Source organism: Strigops habroptila, chromosome 12 (assembly GCF_004027225.2).
Source record: "Strigops habroptila isolate Jane chromosome 12, bStrHab1.2.pri, whole genome shotgun sequence".
Lineage (NCBI taxonomy): Eukaryota > Metazoa > Chordata > Aves > Psittaciformes > Psittacidae > Strigops > Strigops habroptila.
Genome location: NC_044288.2, coordinates 9,504,176 through 9,525,279, shown reverse-complemented (window position 1 = coordinate 9,525,279; position 21,104 = coordinate 9,504,176). Strand labels below are relative to the sequence as shown.

At 42.6% G+C, this 21,104-nt stretch overlaps 1 protein-coding gene across 3 annotated transcripts in view; it reads left to right on the top strand.

Annotated features, from left to right (window-relative positions):
- FSTL4 (follistatin like 4) overlaps positions 1-21,104 on the top strand; it is a 205,597-nt gene that overhangs the window by 58,851 nt on the left and 125,642 nt on the right. For all 3 annotated transcript variants that reach the window (XM_030504791.1, XM_030504789.1, XM_030504790.1), the window contains exon 4: positions 6,485-6,733. In XM_030504791.1, coding sequence (XP_030360651.1) covers positions 6,485-6,733 — 249 coding nt within the window. The remainder of the gene's footprint in view (positions 1-6,484; positions 6,734-21,104) is intronic.

Below are 21,104 nucleotides of genomic sequence, written 5' to 3'. Positions count from 1 at the left end.
GGAAAACAGGCAAGTCATCTACAGGTATTTTATTATTGGCTTCTAACCTCCTTGTAGTCTCTGCCGCAAGAACTTCATTGAAGGAATAGCAGGAAGATGCATGGCACCGTGCTATTGATTTCTCATGTCTTTTATAGTTGCCCGTAGAGTGCTAGGGCTTGCTGTGCTGGTCAAAGGATAAAAGACCCCTGAAAACAAGGAAGAAGAGTAAGGCTGGTCCTGAGAGTAAGAGTGAAGGAATGGGGCAGGCAGAAGATTGAGGAGCAAGATTAAAGGCAACCAGACAGATTTTGAGCAGTGACCTATGGGAATTTCACTGCCTGCCTTCAGAAGAGTATATTCTTCTGATACAGGGTTTTACCAAAGAAGCCAAAGAATTAATGTGATCTGTTCCCTCCAGATCTGATACTGGAAATTTTCTGCATTCTTTGGGCTGTGCAATACTGAGATAATTAAATACATGATCAAGTAAAATGTATGTGCATGCACACATGCATGTGCATCCCTGGCAGTGTTCAAGGCCAGGTTGGACACAGGGGCTTGGAGCAACCTGCTCTAGTGGAAGGTGTCCCTGCCTGTAGCAGGGGTTGGAACGGGATGAGCTTTAGGTCCCTCAAATCATTCTGTGATTCTATGATGCACACACCCAGCTTCACTGGGTTGCTTGCAGCACTAAATACAGCTGCCCAAGGAAACATCAAGTCCTTCTGATTATTGTAGGCAATATACTGGTCATCTGCTAATGCGGTGCCTTTCGTTGGCTGGATGTATGTGGGGACCTGCTAGGCAGCTTGCAAATGCAGGGTGCGGGGCCTGCAGGAGCTGCTCGGCAGTCCAGCAGGTTTAGGTCCATGTCTATACTTGCTGCACAGGAGTAATGTAATAAAATTGCCTTCAATATTCAGCTCCTGTCGTGGATAACTTTAGATAAGCATTTGATAAAGAGCAGTTTTGTGAATTGCCCCTTTAGTAGTTCTTCCAACAAGAGAACAATTGAGCAAATTGTGCAATGTAGAGTTTCATGGCAAGGATCTAAATATATATGGTCTCATATATTGGTATTTCTTTCTCCGTAGTCTGTATATGCTTTACATAGTTTGGACCTTTTGATTTGTATTTTTCTGCCTCTTATGTTAGTACCCCCACAAACCACAATACTAGCTGAAAATAATATTTAATGAAGCTTTTGATCTCATGATTGTTAGATGGATTTTAAACAGGGCAAAAGTTAGGCTGATTGCACTAGGACTAGTGTAGTTACTGGAAACTTTCAAATGTCTTTTCATGGTATGACCTCTAATGGGTTTCATAGTCCTGACATATAGAGAAAGTCACATTAATCCCCGTTTTCAGATGTAAAAATTGATACAGAAAATTTTGCTATAATATTGGGTGTTTCCTTGGTGTTATTTGCAGAGTCACTGCACGCTCTTACTGAACTTTGGTTGAGCAATTCCAATTTGTTTGTCTTTGATATTAAACTGGAGGCACTGATTAAGCAGTTCCCTTGGTGCTGGTGTCATCGGTGTGTTTATCGCAATACTCCTTTCCAGAGTAGGTTTTCCTTTCCTTTTGGTGTTTGTTTTGTGTTTTTAAACGCTGCAAGAGCCCTCCTGCAGTAATATGGCCATTTGGGAAAGTTTGTTCCTTTTTGTTCTGAGGAGGCTTTCCACGTCATCCTGTGTTTTGTTTCATGTAGAGCATCTGAATGAGTAAAAGTAACTGATTTGCTGTCTTCCTCTTCTAAGGCTGCGGCGTCCCTCTCTGTCCTGCTCCAAGATACTTACTTCAACACTTACACCTGTGTGTGCTTTGTGTGTATATATATTTACATGCACTGGCAACTGTATATATGTTTATGTGTACTGCAATAAGCAGTAAATAGTGCTTACAGGTGTGACATTTTAGATCATAGGAGATTATTTAATGTGGGAAAGGAAAAATGCTGGAAAACTAATGTCAGGGTGCTGGATGAATAGCTCGTGACTGTTACCTCACTGGTTTATCTAATGGACGTAACAAGCTAAGTTTAGACGCTGAATATTTTTATCATGTTATAGAGGGTTTGATTTTATTTTAGGACAACATTTGCAAGGTGCAGCATTGCCTTTGAAGAACTTGGCACAGAAGCTTCCAGTTTCAGTTCTACCAGTCCCCAGTGCCCTATAATTTAAAGGTTCCAGTTTTGGCTCCAGTCCTCATGTAATATCTAAACTTTTTGCTTCAGCAATAAAACTGGATGTCCAGCTGCCTGCAGGAGCTCACCGTTACTTGAAAGCAAAGTGGCTTTTTATATGTAAATGTAGTAATTCAACATTTCCGCAGTGTAGAAGCAACTTTTTATGAGTAGGGATGCGATAGAGCTGTTCTGGTTTTGGCTTTGCTTGTGGTGTGATGGGTTTGTCTGGTTGATTTTATTTGAAGTCAGTGCCTTCCCTTGTAAGCTTTGGGAGTTTTGCTGGAGTAAGGAATAGGGTTGTATTTGGGAGTAAGGAAAAAGTGTGATCTGTAACATATTTAGTGACATGTGAAAGGTGGATGAGGTCTCTGTCTTTATGGATTAATGCAGAGCCAGAAGACACCTTTTCTCCAATGTGACTTCCTATGAAAGTCTTGCTCTGAGATGAAGGCAGCCTGTTAATCAGCCTTATGAGACTCCTGGACTCAGTTATATTACTGCCTGCACCAAGCTGTTGTCGTTTTTCCACCAGAATTCTGAATTTCTCAGGGGTGGGCAGAAACCAGCGTGAGAACTGGAGTGTTTTTGTGAGTGTATGCGAATGGGTTTCCTCTCTCCGTCCTTCTGGATTTAATACAATGTAACAACTCTGACTGTAGCCATGTTGGATAAACCTAGTGTTGAAAAGTGGCTTGTTTTGCAAGATGATCCATTTTTAACGTAAGTAAATGACTTTGTGACTAATAAATTAAATAAATCATGCCTTTTTGCATGCAGTACAGTGGGGCTCATAAATACTGCGAGCAGTTAGTTGGGAGTTTCACTTGGTTACCTTTCCTATTTCTGTTTTTAATAATCCTTGTAGGAGCGGGGAATTCAGTCACTTTTAATAATGTGACAAAGAATGACAATGGCATGCGGCTGAGCTACACGCACCCATTGTCCTTCCCAGCTCAGATACTGCTCATGGGATCACCTTGAGAAGGTGCCTCAACATGATGGAGGTCTTTTTCCATGGTGCATGATGCTGCTCTGGATGAATTATTAAAGACAACAGCACTTTTACAGTCCAATACCTCCCTTCCTCTCTGTTTCCACTAACTTCATTCTGTTTAGCATGAGGTGTCCCTGCCCATGGCAAGGGGGTTGGAAGTGGATGATCTTATGGTCCTTTCCAACCCTAACTATTCTATGATTCTATGTTCTTCCCAGGTAGAGGGTTCATCCGTACAACTGGGTGTGCTTGTGGGGAGCTTTAGTTCTTCAAAGGATTATGCAAATAGTAATTGAATTAAAAAGCTGCTATCAACATTATCAGATTCTGGCAAAGACATCCCATGTTAACATTCTGCTTGCAAACACACAGATTTCAGAGGGTTTGGACTAGTAGAAGCACATCAGGATTCCCGAAGACACAAATCTTTACTTTCTAGCTGTTTGCAGGTTATCCTTCCTAACCTCTTACCCAACTTGGGTGTGTTTAAACAGGAATTATGCATCTGGGAACATAGAAGAAACCAAACTGTGAACAAAATGAATGAGGCATAAACATAGACAGGCTTTCTGTGATTTCTCCATAGTAACCAGGGTGGATGTAGAAAAGTATTTTGTCTTTTTTTTATAAGCTGGTGCTTAACCAAATCTTTGGTGTATCATGAAAAAATGTAAAATTTGCATTACACAGGAATAGCATTTGTTTTCAGTAATGCTAAGTTTATATTAAAAATCAAAATGCTAAACAAGACTTGAGGCTTCAAGAGGGTTTTTGCTGCTGGTGGTGCCTGCAGTAGCTGTTGGGGCAGGGTGCAGCTGTGGTGTGCCCAGATGTGACCTGATGCATTAAATCAGAGCAGCCCACCATGAATGAGGAGGCAGAAATAACCCTCAGCAAGATGTGTCGTGCAGTCCTCAACGGGTGCTAGCTCTGGGAGGTCAAGTTTTAGCCATCAAGACAGCACAGGAAAAGGCTTTGCTGTAGTTGTAGCTGAATTATATTGATATAGATAATAATAGCTCTTGAATCAACATCTTTAGCATCAACAGCTGTCTCCAAAACTTGTAATTTGAGGCACACTGTGATGGATATGCCTGTACAGATGCAGGTCCTGCCATGAGAGGAGAAGGATGCTTGACTAGTGCTTCCTCAAGCCCAGACCTTCATGCTGCTTGGATCTACAGCAGACCCCATAAATGCAAATGGCCTTGGCAGTGAGGTCTCCTTGAGGTCACACAATTTGCATTCCTGAGGACATTATCCAGAAATTCTGGAATGATTAGTGAAGTAAGTAAAGAATAGTCAGATACTCCTTCCAGGGATTACTTTTTGCACCGCTCAGAGATGCTTTGACCTTCTAGTTTATTACAAGTCAGGAAAAGTCAATATTTCTTTGCTTGCCAAGTTAGAGGAATTTTAATGAGTTATTGAGTCAAATGGTTAATCCTCCAATACCAGACTTTTTTCCCATTCAGATTTACAGTGATAAAAACAAAGGCTTAACAGGGACAGAGAAAAATGGGCTTTTGTAGAAACTTCTGCTTGTCTTTGTGTACAGGCTTTAACCCCTTGATCAGTAGTAGATGAAATGTAGCTTCAGCACTGGGACATTTCATATTGACATAAAATGCTGGGCAGGCAGGGGCTGTGTCAATGTTAGCAAGGAATTTAACATGATAAGAAAGGATCGATAGATTGAAGTAGCTAGTGCTGATGCTCCTCGCATCTCCACTACATGTGATTGGGGGTCTTTAGGTGAGATCCATTCTGCTCTCCTAGGCTGAGCTATTCTGCTGCTTGAAACACCTTTGAAGGGAAGAGCCCTTCCATTTTGGAGGATGTTGTGGTGCTGCAGTTGGTGCAGGAGTTGTACCATTGGATGCTGCAGCACATCTGCAGCAGTGCATCCGCTTGAGCTTCCTCTGGAAGCTAGCGAGCACTAAAACCTTGCTGAGAGCCAAACCTGCATGTGGTAAATGTCGACAACAGGGTTTTGCTGCTCCAGGCTGCATCACTGGCATGGGAGCAGCCAGGGGCTGTTGAAAGGCTCTGCAAGGCTGGCAGTGGGTTGTGCGTGACAAAGTGTTTATTCCTGCTTTAATTATGCCTTTTGCAGCATCCCTTTGTAATTCCCAACTTTGTGTACTCTAATTAGCAGACAATAATCTAATTTCATGCAGCTCTCTTCATTGAACATAATGGTAATTATTGTTCTGAGTAGTGGCTTGTTTGGCAGTGCCCTGTCCTGTATGAATTATAATAATGTTCTATTGCAAGCTTTTAAGCAAGGAAACTTTAGAAGCAGGAAATGTTATAGCACAAGGGCAACTTCCTTAGCCTTTTAATAGCATCACACAGCAGACAGTAATGTTCAGAACATTATATCCAATGAATTCTTAAGAGTAGTAGACAGTTGTTTTTTCATTATGTGTCATTATTCATAGTGTAAGGATACTGATAGCCACTTTTACAGTGAGAAGCATCTTCCTGTAATAGTCCCTTGACTTCAGCGACAGTCTTTCCTGGGGGTTATTTTGTCAAAAGCCCTCAGTAATTGTCTGTCTGAGCTTTCATTGAAACCTGTGTGAATTTTAGCTTTGGGAATGCTCCACTTCTGGCTCACAGGGTGAAAGTTAGACTCCGAATGCAGACATCGATACAAGAAGCTGAAGTGCTGGCACTTAAGGCACTTTGCTGGCAAAAATTGAAGCTCCTTGTGAGTTCTGTGGCTGGAGGAGTGTAGGTTTTCAGAATTGCTTTCTGAATGTGACTTATGGCCAAAGTTTGGGCACAAAAGTGCTGTCAACTGGCTTTTATTCTAGGGTCAAGTTTTACAAGGGGCTAAAAGAACAAGCAGCCACAGGTCCGTCACATCTCAGTAAAACATTTTCAGCTCACGGCTTAATGTTGTGATGAGCGAGATCTGGGAGCACAGATGAAGAGCACGTTCTTCAAACTGCTACTAGTTGAAGGGCTGAGCTTTTTGCCTTGGAAGCCTTGTATTGTAGCTCCTGCTCCTGTGTTGGTCGTGCTGCTACAATGGACAAGTATGATCTGAAATTAATTATTGAAATGTACCAAATAAAGGGTTTATTTCCTAATAATAAATACATGATAAAGTGGCTGCCCCGTCCCTGGCAGTGTTCAGGGCCAGGCTGGAGGGGGCTTGGAGCAACCCAGTATAGTGGAAGGTGTCCCTCCCCATAGCAGGAGTTAGAATTGGGTGATCTTTAAGGTCCCTTCCAACCCAAATCATTTTAGAATTCTATTAGTTAAATGTTGCTTATACTGATCTTTTCTGCTTTTCCCAGTGCTTTATGGGGAGGATGGCCTGCACGCGTCATGTGAGAAGAAGTACTGTGGCCGGGGCAGTAAGTGTGTGGTGAACAAGGACACCAACCAGCCCGAGTGCAGGTGTGTGGAGGATTGCAAGTCCAGCTACATGCCTGTGTGTGGATCTGATGGCAAATTTTATGAGAATCATTGTCAACTGCATCGAGCCTCCTGCCTGCAGAGGAAGAAAATCTACATTATCCACAGCAAGGACTGTTTCTTCAAAGGTAGGGCATCATTAAAAATAAATACTTCTGTAGGACTTTCATCACTCATCTTACTGTAATCCTGATAAATGGCTGAATGGTATGTGTTATTTCTAAGAGAGAAATTCTTCAAGGATGATTTACTCTAGGATGTGGTAAAACATAACACCATGTTTTATGCAGCTATTAAGCTCCTGAGTGTCATCACCACCCAAAATGTAATCAAACTGGGAACTGGTAAATAATTAACATCACTGTATGCATTGTGTGCGCTGTCATTGTGCTGCTCAGTGCTTTCAGCTGCCAGTGTAATAACTTCTTTACAATCCTGGTCATTTGTTAAGGTTTTGAACAAGACAAAAGACCTTAAGAAAAGTATATGGTATTACAAAAAGTTTGTTGCAAAAGTGAGAAACAAAAACCTACTTAGGCAAATGGCACGGGCAAAGGAAAGGAGCTGTGTAGACGAAATAAGAGTGTTCTAGAACAGTTCCGCTTACCTGTAGGCTGTATACATCTTCAGCTGTTTCACTGATTTAATAGCAAATTTCATTACCGTTATTGCACCAAATCATGAAAGGGATGGAGTCCTGTGTCTTTTCCATTAATATTTTGTATGCTGTGTACCATCCTGTCACAAATCAAGTGAGGCTGCAGTAGCAGGAGTGTGTGATAAAATGCCAGGGAGTGGAGGAAGTCATAAATGATTTTACTTCTAATGGGAGGTCTTGTAAAGGCCTCACTAGAGTATATCTCAAACTCATTGTCAAATATGACTCCATATACCTACAGTAAGATTGGAGTGGGTTGTTCCAAATATTATCCAGTGACATTTATGTGATCAAATATGAAAATAATCCCTTTATCTCCAGCTCACTGGGCATTTCAGCCCCTGAGAGCTTTTCTGTGTACAGAGCGATCCATCACAGGTTCTTGTTTACTAACATGATGCTAGAAAAGCCTGTTTAAGAAACAGAAGCCCACTTGAAGAGTCTTATTAATATATCCTTGTGATGCTCTTTGGAGATAGGAAAGCATTACCATTGTCTCATTTATTCTGGAGGTCTGGCTGTGGATGGGACAGAGGAGCTGGTCAGAGGATGGACTTGGTGAACGCTGGCTGAGCTGGATTAGTTTGGCTTTTAAGTGGCTAGGTCTAGGATCAATAAGCCTTGTACGAAGCTATTCATTGAAAGGGTCACCTAAAGGCATATTTGGAGGGACAGCACATGAACGGGTCAGGGTGAAGAGGGATTTTTGCTTGTCACTTTACAAAGGAGCATTTAAGAGGAATGCTTGTGCCTTTCTCCTAGTGCTGGTGTTTCTGCTTCTGGGTATCGAGGCGGATCTGGCTGGAAGCTGCCTCCATCCCTGAATAAGATGCAGATGGGTCTGCAGCATGAGAAACCCCCCAAAGAAAGGGGAAATCTGAACGTGAGGTGCTCAGCAGCCCTCAGATCCCACTCAATGCAGGGGATTTCTTCCCTTGACTCCCAAAAAGTGCCTTCAGTTTTTTCATTCTTGTACGTACCCCACCTTCTTACAGTGATGCTTCTGGCATGGGTTTTTATTCATTGCTTATCACATATAGCATTAAAGAAAATGAGTTCTCATTGCAGTAATCAGCGCCTCTGCAGTGGCTGTATTACACCTAATGATACAATGTCACGCTTGAATACTTTCCTGAACACTCCATGAAATGATATCAGAAAGTAGTAGTCTTGTGTCCCAGTTTAAAGTAACCCTTAAACTCTTGCCATGGAGCACTGCTTAAATCTGCTTTTCAGCAGAATAACAGCTTTATGGAAGGGAAGAAACAAACTCACTTGTCTTCCTGCATGAATAAATAAAAAAGCACTTCATGCCACTGTCTGCAGAGATAAAATATAGAAAAGCAAAGTTTACCTTAAGGGGGGAATAATCCCACAGAGTGGGACTCCATAGGAATATTTGGCTTCAGCCTTTGTTTTTACCATGCAGTTCCCAAGTAACCTGCTGTGTATCTTTTCATGTCTTTGTACTTTAGTCTTTTATTTGTAAATCACAGAATGATGGTGTTTTCTTTTAGATAGAGATTTGTAGTAAGCAATTAAGCTACAGGTTTATAAGCAACTTTATAAATGTAGCATAAAGGGTAAGACTTTGGAGAACAATCTTAAATGTGCTGGATATTAGGTGTACATCTGTCAGTAGGCACATGCTCTCTATTTGTTTTCTATCCAGGAGGTAATGATTTGAGTACAGTCAGGCTGATGAGTGGGCTGCATTGTGGTTTTTTTATCCCACTTGACTTGTTCAATTAAAGCTTAAGTCCCTGAGTAGAGCTGAGGGACACCACAGATTGCATCTGTGTGCTCTGCCAGTTTACCCAGTTATCAGAGACAAACTGGATGGCCTTAAAGTATGACAGAGATCAAATACTCCAATGCCACTTTGACTGAGCCAGGTCTATCCCCAGTAAGCTGATAACAAAGCAAACAGCAAAGCTCTCTTTACTTTTGTGTGCTTTGGGAAAGGATTTTTTTGGTCTTTTAACATATTCATCACATATTTTTGTATGGATTTTGTACAGAGTTTGGAAAGAAATCCCTGTGGAAAACCACCTGCCTTTCTCTCTATTATGCACATGGTCACACTGCTGGGTTGGAGCCTTTCGCTATTGCTCAGAACAACATTTCATGCCATGAACTTCGAATGTGCATGTTATATGCTGGGTTGTACATGCATGTACCACATACATGTGCAAGTGTGTGTGCACATTGGAAGAGTGAGAATAACTTGTTCTCTTATGACATTTAGGCACAATACAGCATAGAGGTTGGAGCCTGGCTCTGCATGGGGGGAGGACGAGAAACAAGGGGAAAAGCTGAAACAAGAGAATCTGCTTGGATGTAGGAGATGATTTTCCTATGAGGATATTTGGGTGGTGGGACAGGCTGCCGCCTCCACCTCTTGGGGCTTTCAGACCTGACTGGGAAGAGCCCTGAGCAATCTGATCTGACCCGGCACTGAAGGTTTAAATTCCAAGGCCTCTTCCAACCCATATCATCCCATAACCTTAGGATTTCAGGGTCTTAAATGGCATCTTTCATTTTCAACTTCTCATCTGTCTTTCCTCCAGTTTTCAAGAAGTTTCTTTCTGATTATGGGAAATGATAATTGTCTGCATGTTGACAGAACAATTTCTATGCTTAAATGTACATAAATTGCAAACTTGGGGGGGGGGAACCCCCAAGCAGGCAAATAACTGCTGTGATGTATCACTGCAGTGATTTCGAGCAGGTATGAATTTAGCCTCAGGTGATGGTGTTTTATTTCCTCTACTTTATTCATTGTCCATGTATTAGTTTGGTGATGTTACTTCCAGAAGTAATTTGTTCTAGTGAATAGCATTTCAAAACCATCTCTAAGAAGGTGTTGAGTATTTTGCTCATTTAGTGCTTGCAAAACAGGCAAACCGGCTCCGTCAGCTGGCTCACAGACTGCAAAGAAATCTGCTTCATTTATCACACTCCATCTTTCCAGCTGGAAAAAGATCTTGAGTGTGAACTAATGGCAGATTTCCCAGCTGGCAATTAATATTTGCTGATTTCACTTTGCAAGCACTGCTGACAGGCTACTTTGGTGGCAGGAAGGTGGATTCAGAGCTCTTAGGAGGCATGAAATTAATGCCTCTGGGGGGCAAGCTCGGGTCTTCACCTTGTAGATCTGGCCTATAATGATCATTTCAGTGTCCAATGTAAATATATTAGGAGATTCAAGCCTTATAAAGAGAGAGAAATGCTTTCTACAATGGAGGTGCTCTCAGAGCTGATATAGTTCTCACTACACTGAATACTTCAGGACTCTGAATACCAAAGGGATTCCTTACTATTCCCATGCTTGCTTTTTCAGCTCCCTCCTCTGAGTCTTTTGGGGAGGAATCAATTTTACCTGGCTTTTCAGGCTGAATCCTCTTTAAATGTGATTGACAGCTTAACTCCTTATAAACAGGCTGCATCAATCTCTGGGATAAATTATGGAAATTCCATCAATTTATGTGAGGATGTGAACTCGAGTCAGTCTGCTCCTAGCTAGTGGGATAAGTGGTGTTTTCTAAAGTGGTTCCTATCCAGCATTCCTGGGGTTTTTATAGCTCCAATTTGAAGCAATGGCCGTCTGGGGAATGCAGGAGTAACTGCAATGTGGCCTTTTGTTTTTAATATGAAATTGTGTAAAGTTTAGTTTTTACAATGGTCATGACTGGGCCCCCCGTGAACAGTTTTATTTGGTCCCTGTTATCTGTTTCATCTCAAGGACCAGTCTATAAATCTTCTCCAGCTGCTGGTCTTGACATGCATGGCCATAATATCTGCCATAAAACCAAACAGCTTCATAGTATGTGTCAGCTAGTGAACAGAGGAATTAAAGGCTGTTTCAGCAGCACTATTAACATCTTAACACCACCAATGAAAGGTCAGCATTCTTCTTCCTAATTTCCTTCCCCCTTATAACATTGGGTGTTCTGGTTGAACTGCAGTCACTGAAGCCCATGGTTAATGAAAGTGCAGCCTGTCCGCCTTACTGGAGGACCATGCCAGCATCAAGCACTGTTTGGTACATGAATGTAAAGGAAAGGGTATGATGGGTGATTAAGAAAGGGGAACTGTTTGCACATTGAAAATAGAAAAGCATGGCCTAAAACTCCATGGCATGGAAAAGAAGGCAATGGTAGCATGAGACAGTCTCGCTTTAAAGCATCCAGAGTTGCAGCTTGATATGTTTGAGGGTAGAGAAACGGGGTGCAGCTTGCTGTTCTTTAGGGTGGATGGCATCTGCTAAGCCACCTCAAAGCCTGGCACTGGTAAACCTTCACTGCAGTGATCTCAGGAAAGCTGAGAGGTGATAATGAAGCTTCTTTTGATGCTTTGCCTTAGCGGTTATGATGGCGAATGAAAGCAGAGGAAATAGAGTAGGATGGAGAATAAAAGTAAAGGATATGGGAAGAGACACAGGATACTCAGGGGATGCTTGTCGTTCATTTTTACCTATTTTTGTGTGCTGTGTGCATCTGACATGTACTTGTCCTGGTTTGATGGCAGTCTGTGCCACCTCACTTCTCTGCAAATCAGGTTATTATTTATTGTCTGCGAATTTGGGAGCTTAACCCACACTTGAAGTATGGGGCACCTCCATCTCTGCGCTAAGACAGAGGCCAGGGAAAACCTTAATTAAAACAAAAACCAGCAAACAACAACCCCTGAGACTGACCAAGAAATTGCTTTCAAAAGAAAACTGAAAAGGTTAAAAGCTAGAGATGAGGATTAAAGATTAAGATGATTAGATCATGGTAAAGGGTGCTGGAAACTGAATGGAGGAAAAGAAATGTATAGAATAAATTTTAGGGCTAGGGGAGGCTCAGGCAAGGAGATTTAGAGGGGCTTTAAAGATAAAAAGGACTGACACTTGAGAACAGTTGATTAAAAGCTATTCAGCACAAATGCTAATTTTTCTGGATGCTCAGTATAAAAATCCATGGAGCAAGTTGGAATTCTGAGTGCTGGGGAATACCAACAGGCTGAATGTTGCAGATTCAATTAAGTGGCTGCAAGGAAAATAGCTGGTGCAGCTTCTACCAGCCTTTGCTCCGTTCCTGCTTGAGGATTTAACAGGCACTTCTTGCTAATCACAGAATCCCAGACTGATTTGGGTTGAAGGGACCTTAAAGCTCATCCAGCTCCAACCCCTGCCACGGGCAGGGACACCTTCCACTAGAGCAGGTTGCTCCAAGCCCCTGTGTCCAACCTGGCCTTGAACACTGCCAGGGATGGGGCAGCCACAGCTTCTCTGGGCACCCTGTGCCAGCGCCTCAGCACCCTCACAGGGAAGAGCTTCTGCCTAAGAGCTCATCTGCATCTCCCCTCTTTAAGTTTTTAATCTCCCAGTTATCCCTTGTCCTTCTTATGTTGGGGATGCCAGAACTGTATGAATCCTACTGGAGGTGTCACGAAGTCAGAGGAGCACTATTTAAAATATCTGGGGGTGAAAAGCTTGGTCATGGAGAGGAATTTGAATGGTGGAGTGCCACTGTTGCAGTGTTTTTATAGGGATGGGTGCTGAAGTGTGGAGAGATTCTTATCCATCCCTTCGCCCAGTGCTGCTTTGGACGGTCACTGTGCAGCCCAGGGATGCAGCAGCCAAGCATGGCTCATTGGGTTGCAGGTACCAATCACTTGGCTGCTTCATGTGAATTAGCACTGATGCTGTTGCTGGCATCTTCCTGTGGGGTCTGCTCCGCTGCTGGAGTGTACATGTAAATCCCATTACCTCTAATTGAGTGGGGATCAATCACAAATTAAGAAGTAAGAGAAAGGTTTCCAGGTGAGATTTAAATGGGAGGCTTTAACTGATAATATTTTGCTTTTTCCTTCAAAGTGTCCTAGAATGCTTTGCAAAGATTAATGAATTAGATCTCACAACACCCTGGCCTGCCAGTAAAATAGTAATCCACCCATTATAGAGGAGGAATTGCAATCTAGAGGAGAGGCAGTGACTTTCTGAAGGTCATGGATATTTCTGTTGGAACTCTTGTTAAATTATCCCCATTCTAGGGTCCCTATAAAATCCCCTGGCATTTCCTATTTTTTTCCTATAGGAAGTGTTGTATTTCCTATAGGTTTTGCAGTGGTGAAGTAGGAGCACGAATTGCCTGGGGCTGCTGAACAGAGAATCCCTGTGCCCAAGCAGGGGTGCAGCAGGTAGTGGTCAGCAGAGGTGTGATCGTGGTGTGTAATGTCCAGAAGTGTGGAGTTGTGGTGTCTTGGACATGCAGGTTGTGAAACCCACCCAGGTGCCATACGCACATAAAGAGTTACCCTTAGTTCAGGTTTGGGGCTATGGAAGAGAAGGAAATATTGCAGTTTTGCAAATGCAATTGCAGCCTCCTTGTCACATAGTGATCTTGCTGACCAAAACAATCCCCATGGTAATGAATGTGTGTGATGGAGAAAACCCCAGCTCATTCCTCCTCCTCTTTCAGTTAAAAATTCAGAGGAGGAAAGAACCACACAATGTGGAGTGAGAAAGTTCCTCACGGTTATATTTAAAGGTAACTTTCACAGTAAAAACACCTATTGGAATGTCAAGTCCAAAGATAGACATTTGTTTTCCTTTTGAGTGAGAGCTGTTTTCCCTGAAACAACAAAGGTTCTCCTGTAAGAGGTTAGATGTGTAGAATGCATGGGGCTTGTCTCTGCGTGCAATGACTGCAATCTCCTGTCAGGGTCTGTCAGACTTCCCTCCTTGCTTGCGTTTTGGCTGCCACCCTGGCAATTCAATTGAGAGTTTAGCAAATGCAGCATTTCATTTCTTAAATTATTTCAGAGTAATATTTGAAGCTTTAGAGGGGGTTTATTTATTCATCCTGCTCAGAGGGTTGTGATCGAGATGTAGAGAAGCTCAAGGGAAAGAATTTGAGCACTTCCAAAATACACACAGGGCTTTTGCTATTAGAGCTTGGCCAAAGCTTTGCTGGATCAGCAGCATCCTTGCATATGCAAAGACCCTGTGGGCTCAGGTCAATCCTGGAGGGCCCTTCTTGAACACCAGCCCATCTCCTCACCAGAGGTTTTCCAGTGGAAATCATGGTGCCGATTGCCAGGCATTATCGTAGGGCTTTTTTTCCCCCCATTAAATCTAGAGCAATCCAAACCCTGTGAAAACATTTGCAGTGAATATTTAGCTGTATTTTCATATGTAAGCATTTTGGCTGTGGCCATGGCCCTTTAGCTTGCTATTCATGAATATTTTAGCAAATTGGTTTACTAACAGAAATGCTGCCAGGAAGCAAATGTTCCTGAATATTAGTAGAAAACTGGATTTAACTTTGTATTTGCAGTGACTTGCTGTGGAAGCCCCATCCTAGTGCTCCTCTGGGAGGACCAGCAGGGCCAATTAAAGCAAATCTTGTTTGGAAATGTGATTCTCAGAACCTGACCATGAATAAACTCATCCAAAGGCTGATAGACAGCTATGTGTGGCTAACCCTCGGCACAGCGCCTGGGTGCCTTGCAGGTAAACTGGTAGCAATGGTAAAATCACTTGTGGGTTTGAAGGAATCTCTGATGTTTGGCCTTTTTTTGAATCAGACCTGCACTTTAGGCTTTTCAAAGGGAAAGATTTAGAAATAAAGATTTTTGTGTGGAGTGTCCCATGTAACGTGAAGGGTTTTGAAAGGTAACTGGAGTCTGGGTTCTGCTGCAGTACATGCTCTGGTCCTTCTGGGCAGGGGCTTCAGGGATGCCTCTACATGGGGGGAGAGGTTTCTCTTAATGCGGAGGATCATCTCCCTCCCAAGGACTCCATGGTTTAAGGTGTACAAGAGGCATCAGTGGTGTGTGGCAAGGGAGCTCTTCTTTCCTGTGGGCTCAATGCCATTGGTGAGTTGGCACTTGGGAATGTCTGCCTGGGGAGAAAGGAGGTTGGAATAAGGAATGTTTAGTCTTTAGAGCATAAAATCCGTGCTCTAAACTAGAGCCAAGTGGTTATCTTCAGGCTGTGTACTCTGACAAACAAAGCCCTTGTTTGAGGGGTGGGTTTGTGGCTGCTCCTGATCTGCTGGGTTGGCATCTGCCTCCTGCACTTTCCTTTCTGTCCTGAGAACAGAGCAGTCTGTGTTACCAAAACATCAGGCTGCTGAAGCCATTGATCATCTGCAGGTTTCTGATGCTGGATGCTTTTCACGTGATGTGCTTAGCTGGCTGGGTTCTGGGGCGCAGTGGAGGAATCACAGCGCTGCACCTCTCATCCACAGCTTCCCGTTGCTTTCCAATTTGTTCCATCCAATGGTTATCACACTGGATTCTTCACCCTGCCGTAGGCATGGGAGGTATGTGGCTTTTTCCCAGAAGCAGAAACTCAGGGGGTACATGTCTAAACACAGCAAGTACCACTTGGGTAGCATTCTGGAAGAGTTCCACATCCAACATGGTTGTGAGAAGCTCAGCACATCTGGAAAACATCTGTCTTGGACTCCTAATTTGGCATTGTCATCCTTGGAGTCACTGTAAAATGGGGCCTTGTGGAAAATGTTTAATATTCCTGGACACATTGTGTTTTTGTTTTAATGGTAAAACAGCTTGTTAGGTCCAAACAAACTGACAGAGAGTCTTGCTGAAGCTGTACAGTGCTGAGGAAGTAAAAGGCCATTAAGACAAAAACCTTGCGTCCCCCCAAACCCAGGAGATTTTGGCTGCATTCTTAACTGGAACAGAACTGAAAGATAATGAAGGCATTTTGTGGCCCCACACTGGCTTTCAGCTGGGTTTTATTTTACATAATGGGTTGGTGAAAATCGCAGCGCAGTTACTTTGGGCTCGCTTTAGAAACGTGAACAGGCTGCAGCTTCGGGCTCATCAGTTACAGCTAATTCCTTTGGCTCTTTTAAAGCTGAAAGGCTTTGTTTTCATTTCCAAGAGGTGACATGGGCATGAGCAACCTTTCTGGCGTGATAGGATTTTTGACAGATATTCTTTTTGAAGTCAGATTTTGCCACTTTCTCAAATTGATGGCTATTTCATAATGGATAGAAATGATTCAAAGGGCTTCTCTTTGAATTTTCAGGAACACTGTTGCCTTTATTTTTCTCCTTTTAATTTTATTTTCTGCATTGGGCTGAATTGTTTCTTATGTGTTATAAACAGATATTTGGCTCTCTTTTTTCCTCCCCTCTTTTTTTCTTTTCAGTCTGGTTGCAGAGCACATGCTCTGGTGCACATTTATCTATTTAACACTTTCTTGCCCTCATCTTTCTTTTGGAGGCTTCAGAAGAGATCAAGAATTGGAGAAGTGTTTCAGAAACGCTTCATTATCCTGTTCAATACTGTTCTGGCCATGAGAGTGGATCTAGTTTGTAAAGTCATCTGATCTGGCCTATCTCGTCTACACAACTGAATATCATTGGTAACCTAAGCTCTGGGAGTGTAGTAATATAACTTAATTTTCCTGACATTAACATACATAAAATGCTGACAGTTATCCCAGATGAGCACTTGACAACCTGGGGACCTGACTTGAGAAAGGAGCAGCCTTGAATTCCCAAATCTTGTCTCCTTGCTCCTCAGAAAGGCTCCAGAAAAAGCCATCATCCCCAACAAGGAGCTGGAGAACTCTGACATTTCCAAGTAATCAGGTAGAATTACTGCACATCCAGATATCTTTAACCTATTTAGTGACATTTCACTCACATCATCTCATAATGTTCCTTGGATCAGAAAACAGCCTGGAGCCACATCTGCAAAATGCTTCATGAAGCATTTTGATCTGGGAATGCAAAACCTTTGTATGTATTTCCTATGGAGTATTGTATTTCTTGTATTAGTTTTTTCTTTACTGGTATGGATTTTCCTACTTATTTATTATTCTATTTTTTCCCCACAAATGTAAGTCAGGATAAAAGAATGGGTGCAGGGCAGAGAAGACCATCATTAATGCCAGGGTCAGGTCACTCAGGCTGTATCCTCAGCTGTATCCCACAGTATGAAAACCCAGAGTGGCTTTACCCAAGTTCAGAAGCATGCCTGATGGCAAAACATATCTGGAATCAGTAAGTTAAAAGGAAATGTGAATAGGATTGTGAATGTTTGTGGTGTTTTAAAAAGCAATATCAATATTTAGTTGAAATACAGGAAAATATTTGGGAGGGGCATTGAAAGTTGTATTCAAGCTGTATAGATGGTTGTAACTTGTGTCTCGGCAGTAGAGGGGATAATGTTTGTAGGCTGATTTTGAATGATGGAGTTGGAAAACCTTCTAAAAACTCCTTTACTAAGGAAGGTAAAAAAGTAGCTTAGTGTGTGGACGAAAACACTTTAAACTGTTGTAGAAATAATGTTCTAACTTAGTGTTGGGCTGAATGAGCTTTTGTGTGAGGAGGTGTTGTCTGAAGCCATGCTGAGTGATGTTTATCCCTATTGAGACATTCCAAATACTGAGTAAACTGGAGATTTATCTGTGATTTAGTTTATGTAAGTCCTGCCTTTATATCCTGCATGAAGTTGTGTCTAAGGTACATGTTCGCACCTGAATTAATCTGTTTTAAAAGGTTTAAGAAAACCCCAAACCACTTAACATCGACATACATCATCTGCTTTGAGATCAGTGATATATAATGTGGTGTGAGGAAACTCCTGAGTACTCTGGAAGATGTTGGTCTGTTATTTTTCCATTATTGTATTTGGCTTGATCCTTGTTACAGTATTACAGGAGGGAAAAACAAACCTTGGATGTTTCATAACAAAAAGCACAGAATAAATAAAACATGAGCCATTGGTTTATTGCCATTCTATTTCCACTGGCAGTTTCGTTATCTTTGGGGAAAGCAGGAGCTCAATGATGGAAATTCCTTATTGTCAGTAAAGGCTGTTCATAGGAATCCAGCATCTGTAACAGGTACAAACTGAAATCTTTTTATTCCTCTGTGTTTTAATACTGTGAATTCTCCCTAGATTTTGACAGCAGATGACAGATGACCGGAGCAGGTATTTGTCAAGCCAGTGCCATGTGTCACAGCTCCCTGCTCCCACTGGCTCTGTGTTTGCCACAGTCTTTGCTCTCTGCTGCTGATCAATACAGCAGAAGGTGCAGATAAATAGTAAAATAGATTTCATGAGCATAAAACAGAGAGAATTGACATGCCCTTATTTTAGGCTGATTTACACTTCTGTGTATGTTGTACATGTGATACAGGATCTTTTCAGCAGTTTTGATCTGAGGGATCCAGGATCCAGTCCAGGGATCCAGCATGGATCTACCTGTGAGATGGACAGCCTGGCAGGCAGGTGGCATGGGGTGGAAAGCATGAAATAAACCCAAACTAGGCTATTTTCTGCCTGGGCATTATTGCCCCTCTTTTAAGCAAACTGTTTTGAAGAAGTTCTGATTAACTGGATATTTTAATTAGTGGCTAAATAATTCCTGCTTGATTAATTATTTTTGCTTGCTTCATCCAAGGGAGAGCTTGTGTCAGTGCAATTGCAGCCCCCCAGGTCTGCCTCTACCACTGGAGAAAACCCACAGGAGTGGACTCTCCCATCTGCTCCCTTATTTTTAGGTTCAGTTCTTTGGGGGGGTTTATGCACTATAGTGTGTTTTCTTTGCAAATCTATTTATATGCATCAGCTTGAAGAAAAGAGTTTTCCAGCGCTGAGTGATGTTTAAACTGCCATGCTTAAGCCTACCAGCAAGCTAAAAAAGTCTCTTTGGTGCAGATTTTTATCCATATTGGGTACCCAGGGACTTGTACCATGACTGGTTTCCCATAGATGCTATTCCCAGGTGTGGTGGTGAAGTGCTCTAAAGAGTCACCAGCATCAGGAGACAGGAGAGTCTCCTGCTGCTGAACCAAGGAAACACTGAGAAGATGCTATGCTTGGGTGGAAAACCAGTCAGAGGCTGGGGCAGGAGAAGGAGCTTGAGTAGCATTTGAGGATCATAGAATCACGGACTGGTCTGGGTTGGAATGGACCTTAAAGCTCATCTAGTTCCAACTCTCCTGCCATAGGCACTAGACCAGGTTGCTCTTAGAATATCACCCTTCAGAGAGAATGCTTCAGTTATTCTTGGTTTTAAAAAGCCTTCGAGCTGCCCAGAGGAGGAACTCGAATGACTGATCCAGGAGAAGTCAGCTCATGTGAAATGGGGGTTGGTTTTGAAGACAGGGATGAGGGGTGTTGCAGAGGTGATTTGGGAGCCTGAGGTCTTTCAGCACACCATCACTAAACCCTGGGGTGCCAGCAGCACTGTGTCTTGCTGTCCTTTCCTGCAGCCCCCTCGAAATAGGCTGTGTCCTGTCTCCCAGCAGATGATGCTGTGCAGAGGCATCCAGCCTGGGGCAAGCCTGGAGAGAAGGTGGCAGAAGGTGGCATCCCTGACTGGCTGCAATCTCAGAGTGGTTGTGGCTCCCTCAGTGCAAAGCACTTCAGCTGCCCACCTATAGCTCTTAATATTACCATGCAGGCGAGAAAAAAGTCCACAGAGAGCTCTCCGACAGGGAAGGCTGGGATTATAAAGCTTGCCTGGATATCTTCTGAGTATGAAAAATTAATTTAGATACAGTCCTTCAGCTAAACTCTCTTCAATACATTTTATGGTTTCATATATTGCAAAGTTCAGCGGTGTGTGATGAAATTTGCAGTAATAACACAAAAGCTTCAGCTTCTCTCTAAAACTTACTTTTTTGCATTACTGTTGTCCTACAGGGCACAAGGATAAGCTGGGCTAGTTCCCAAGCAATGGGGTGCCCTATGGCCAATGCTCCTGTCTTATGCAGTGGGTACATCCTCATCCCTATTCCGGCAGTGGTTACCCTGGGGAATCCTGTCCCTTGCTGGAGCCCTCTGCCAGCCCTCCTCATCCTTGTGTTTTGCAGTCTCTTGCACAATTGTGTGACGAAATTCACTCTGAGATGGTTACGTTTTCTCCATTAATGTATCTAAGAGCATCATCTCTTATTTCTTCCTATGTTTCCTGGCTGCATATCCTGGGGCTGTCTAGAAGATGCTCAGTCACCTTCATCCGTCTCTGTTCCCATGCACTACTGGAGATTGCATTTCCAGTTTTCCAGTTTTTCTTGGAGCTGTTCAGTCCATCTTTCCATATGATCTTCCACTATTTGAATACTTTTTTTAACCACAAATGCCAAGCTCTTATATTCTGCGCATTAGCATAGAAATTATTAAAGTAGCCCAGCACTGATCAATAATAACTGCTACGGGGTGGTCGTAGGCACTCTGTAGCCATTACTGTTAGACAAGGGTTTTAATCCTTAACTAAACAGGGAACAGCTAGGAGATTTTACTGCTGGGAACTGTATTCAGGTGAGGTACTGATGTTCAGAATTTCAATGAAGTATTAAATCCCTTTTAAGCCATAAAAAAATGAAAAGTTTATGAAGGAGAGTAACTTGTACGTTTGAGTTTTAGTTCTGTGAAGTTATCGCCCCTCAAAACACCCCTGCAAGTGAATACCTCGGTAATCAAGTCTGTCATTTTAAAGCAAAGTAAAATTAAAATAGGCAAAGAGCGTAAAATAAGATTAAAAATTTGTGGAGAAAATAGAGTTTATAAAGAAATGTCTTGGCTTGGAGGATTTGAGTAGGGATTCTCTGCATGAGTAAACTGTAATGATTTCTGAATAATCACTGTTAACACTTTTGGTGACTACTGGAGTACATGATGGCATATGGCATGTCAGCGGGAAGCGCTGATTTAGAGTTTGATATTGCACACCAGTTTTCAAGCTGTTAGTTATAAACCAGAAGCAGACAGGTGGCAAGTATTCAGCAGCTTGGCGGGCAGGTGGGATAATCTGGATGGAAACTCCATCCTTTTCCTGCTGCCTTGTCAGCCTCTTTTCC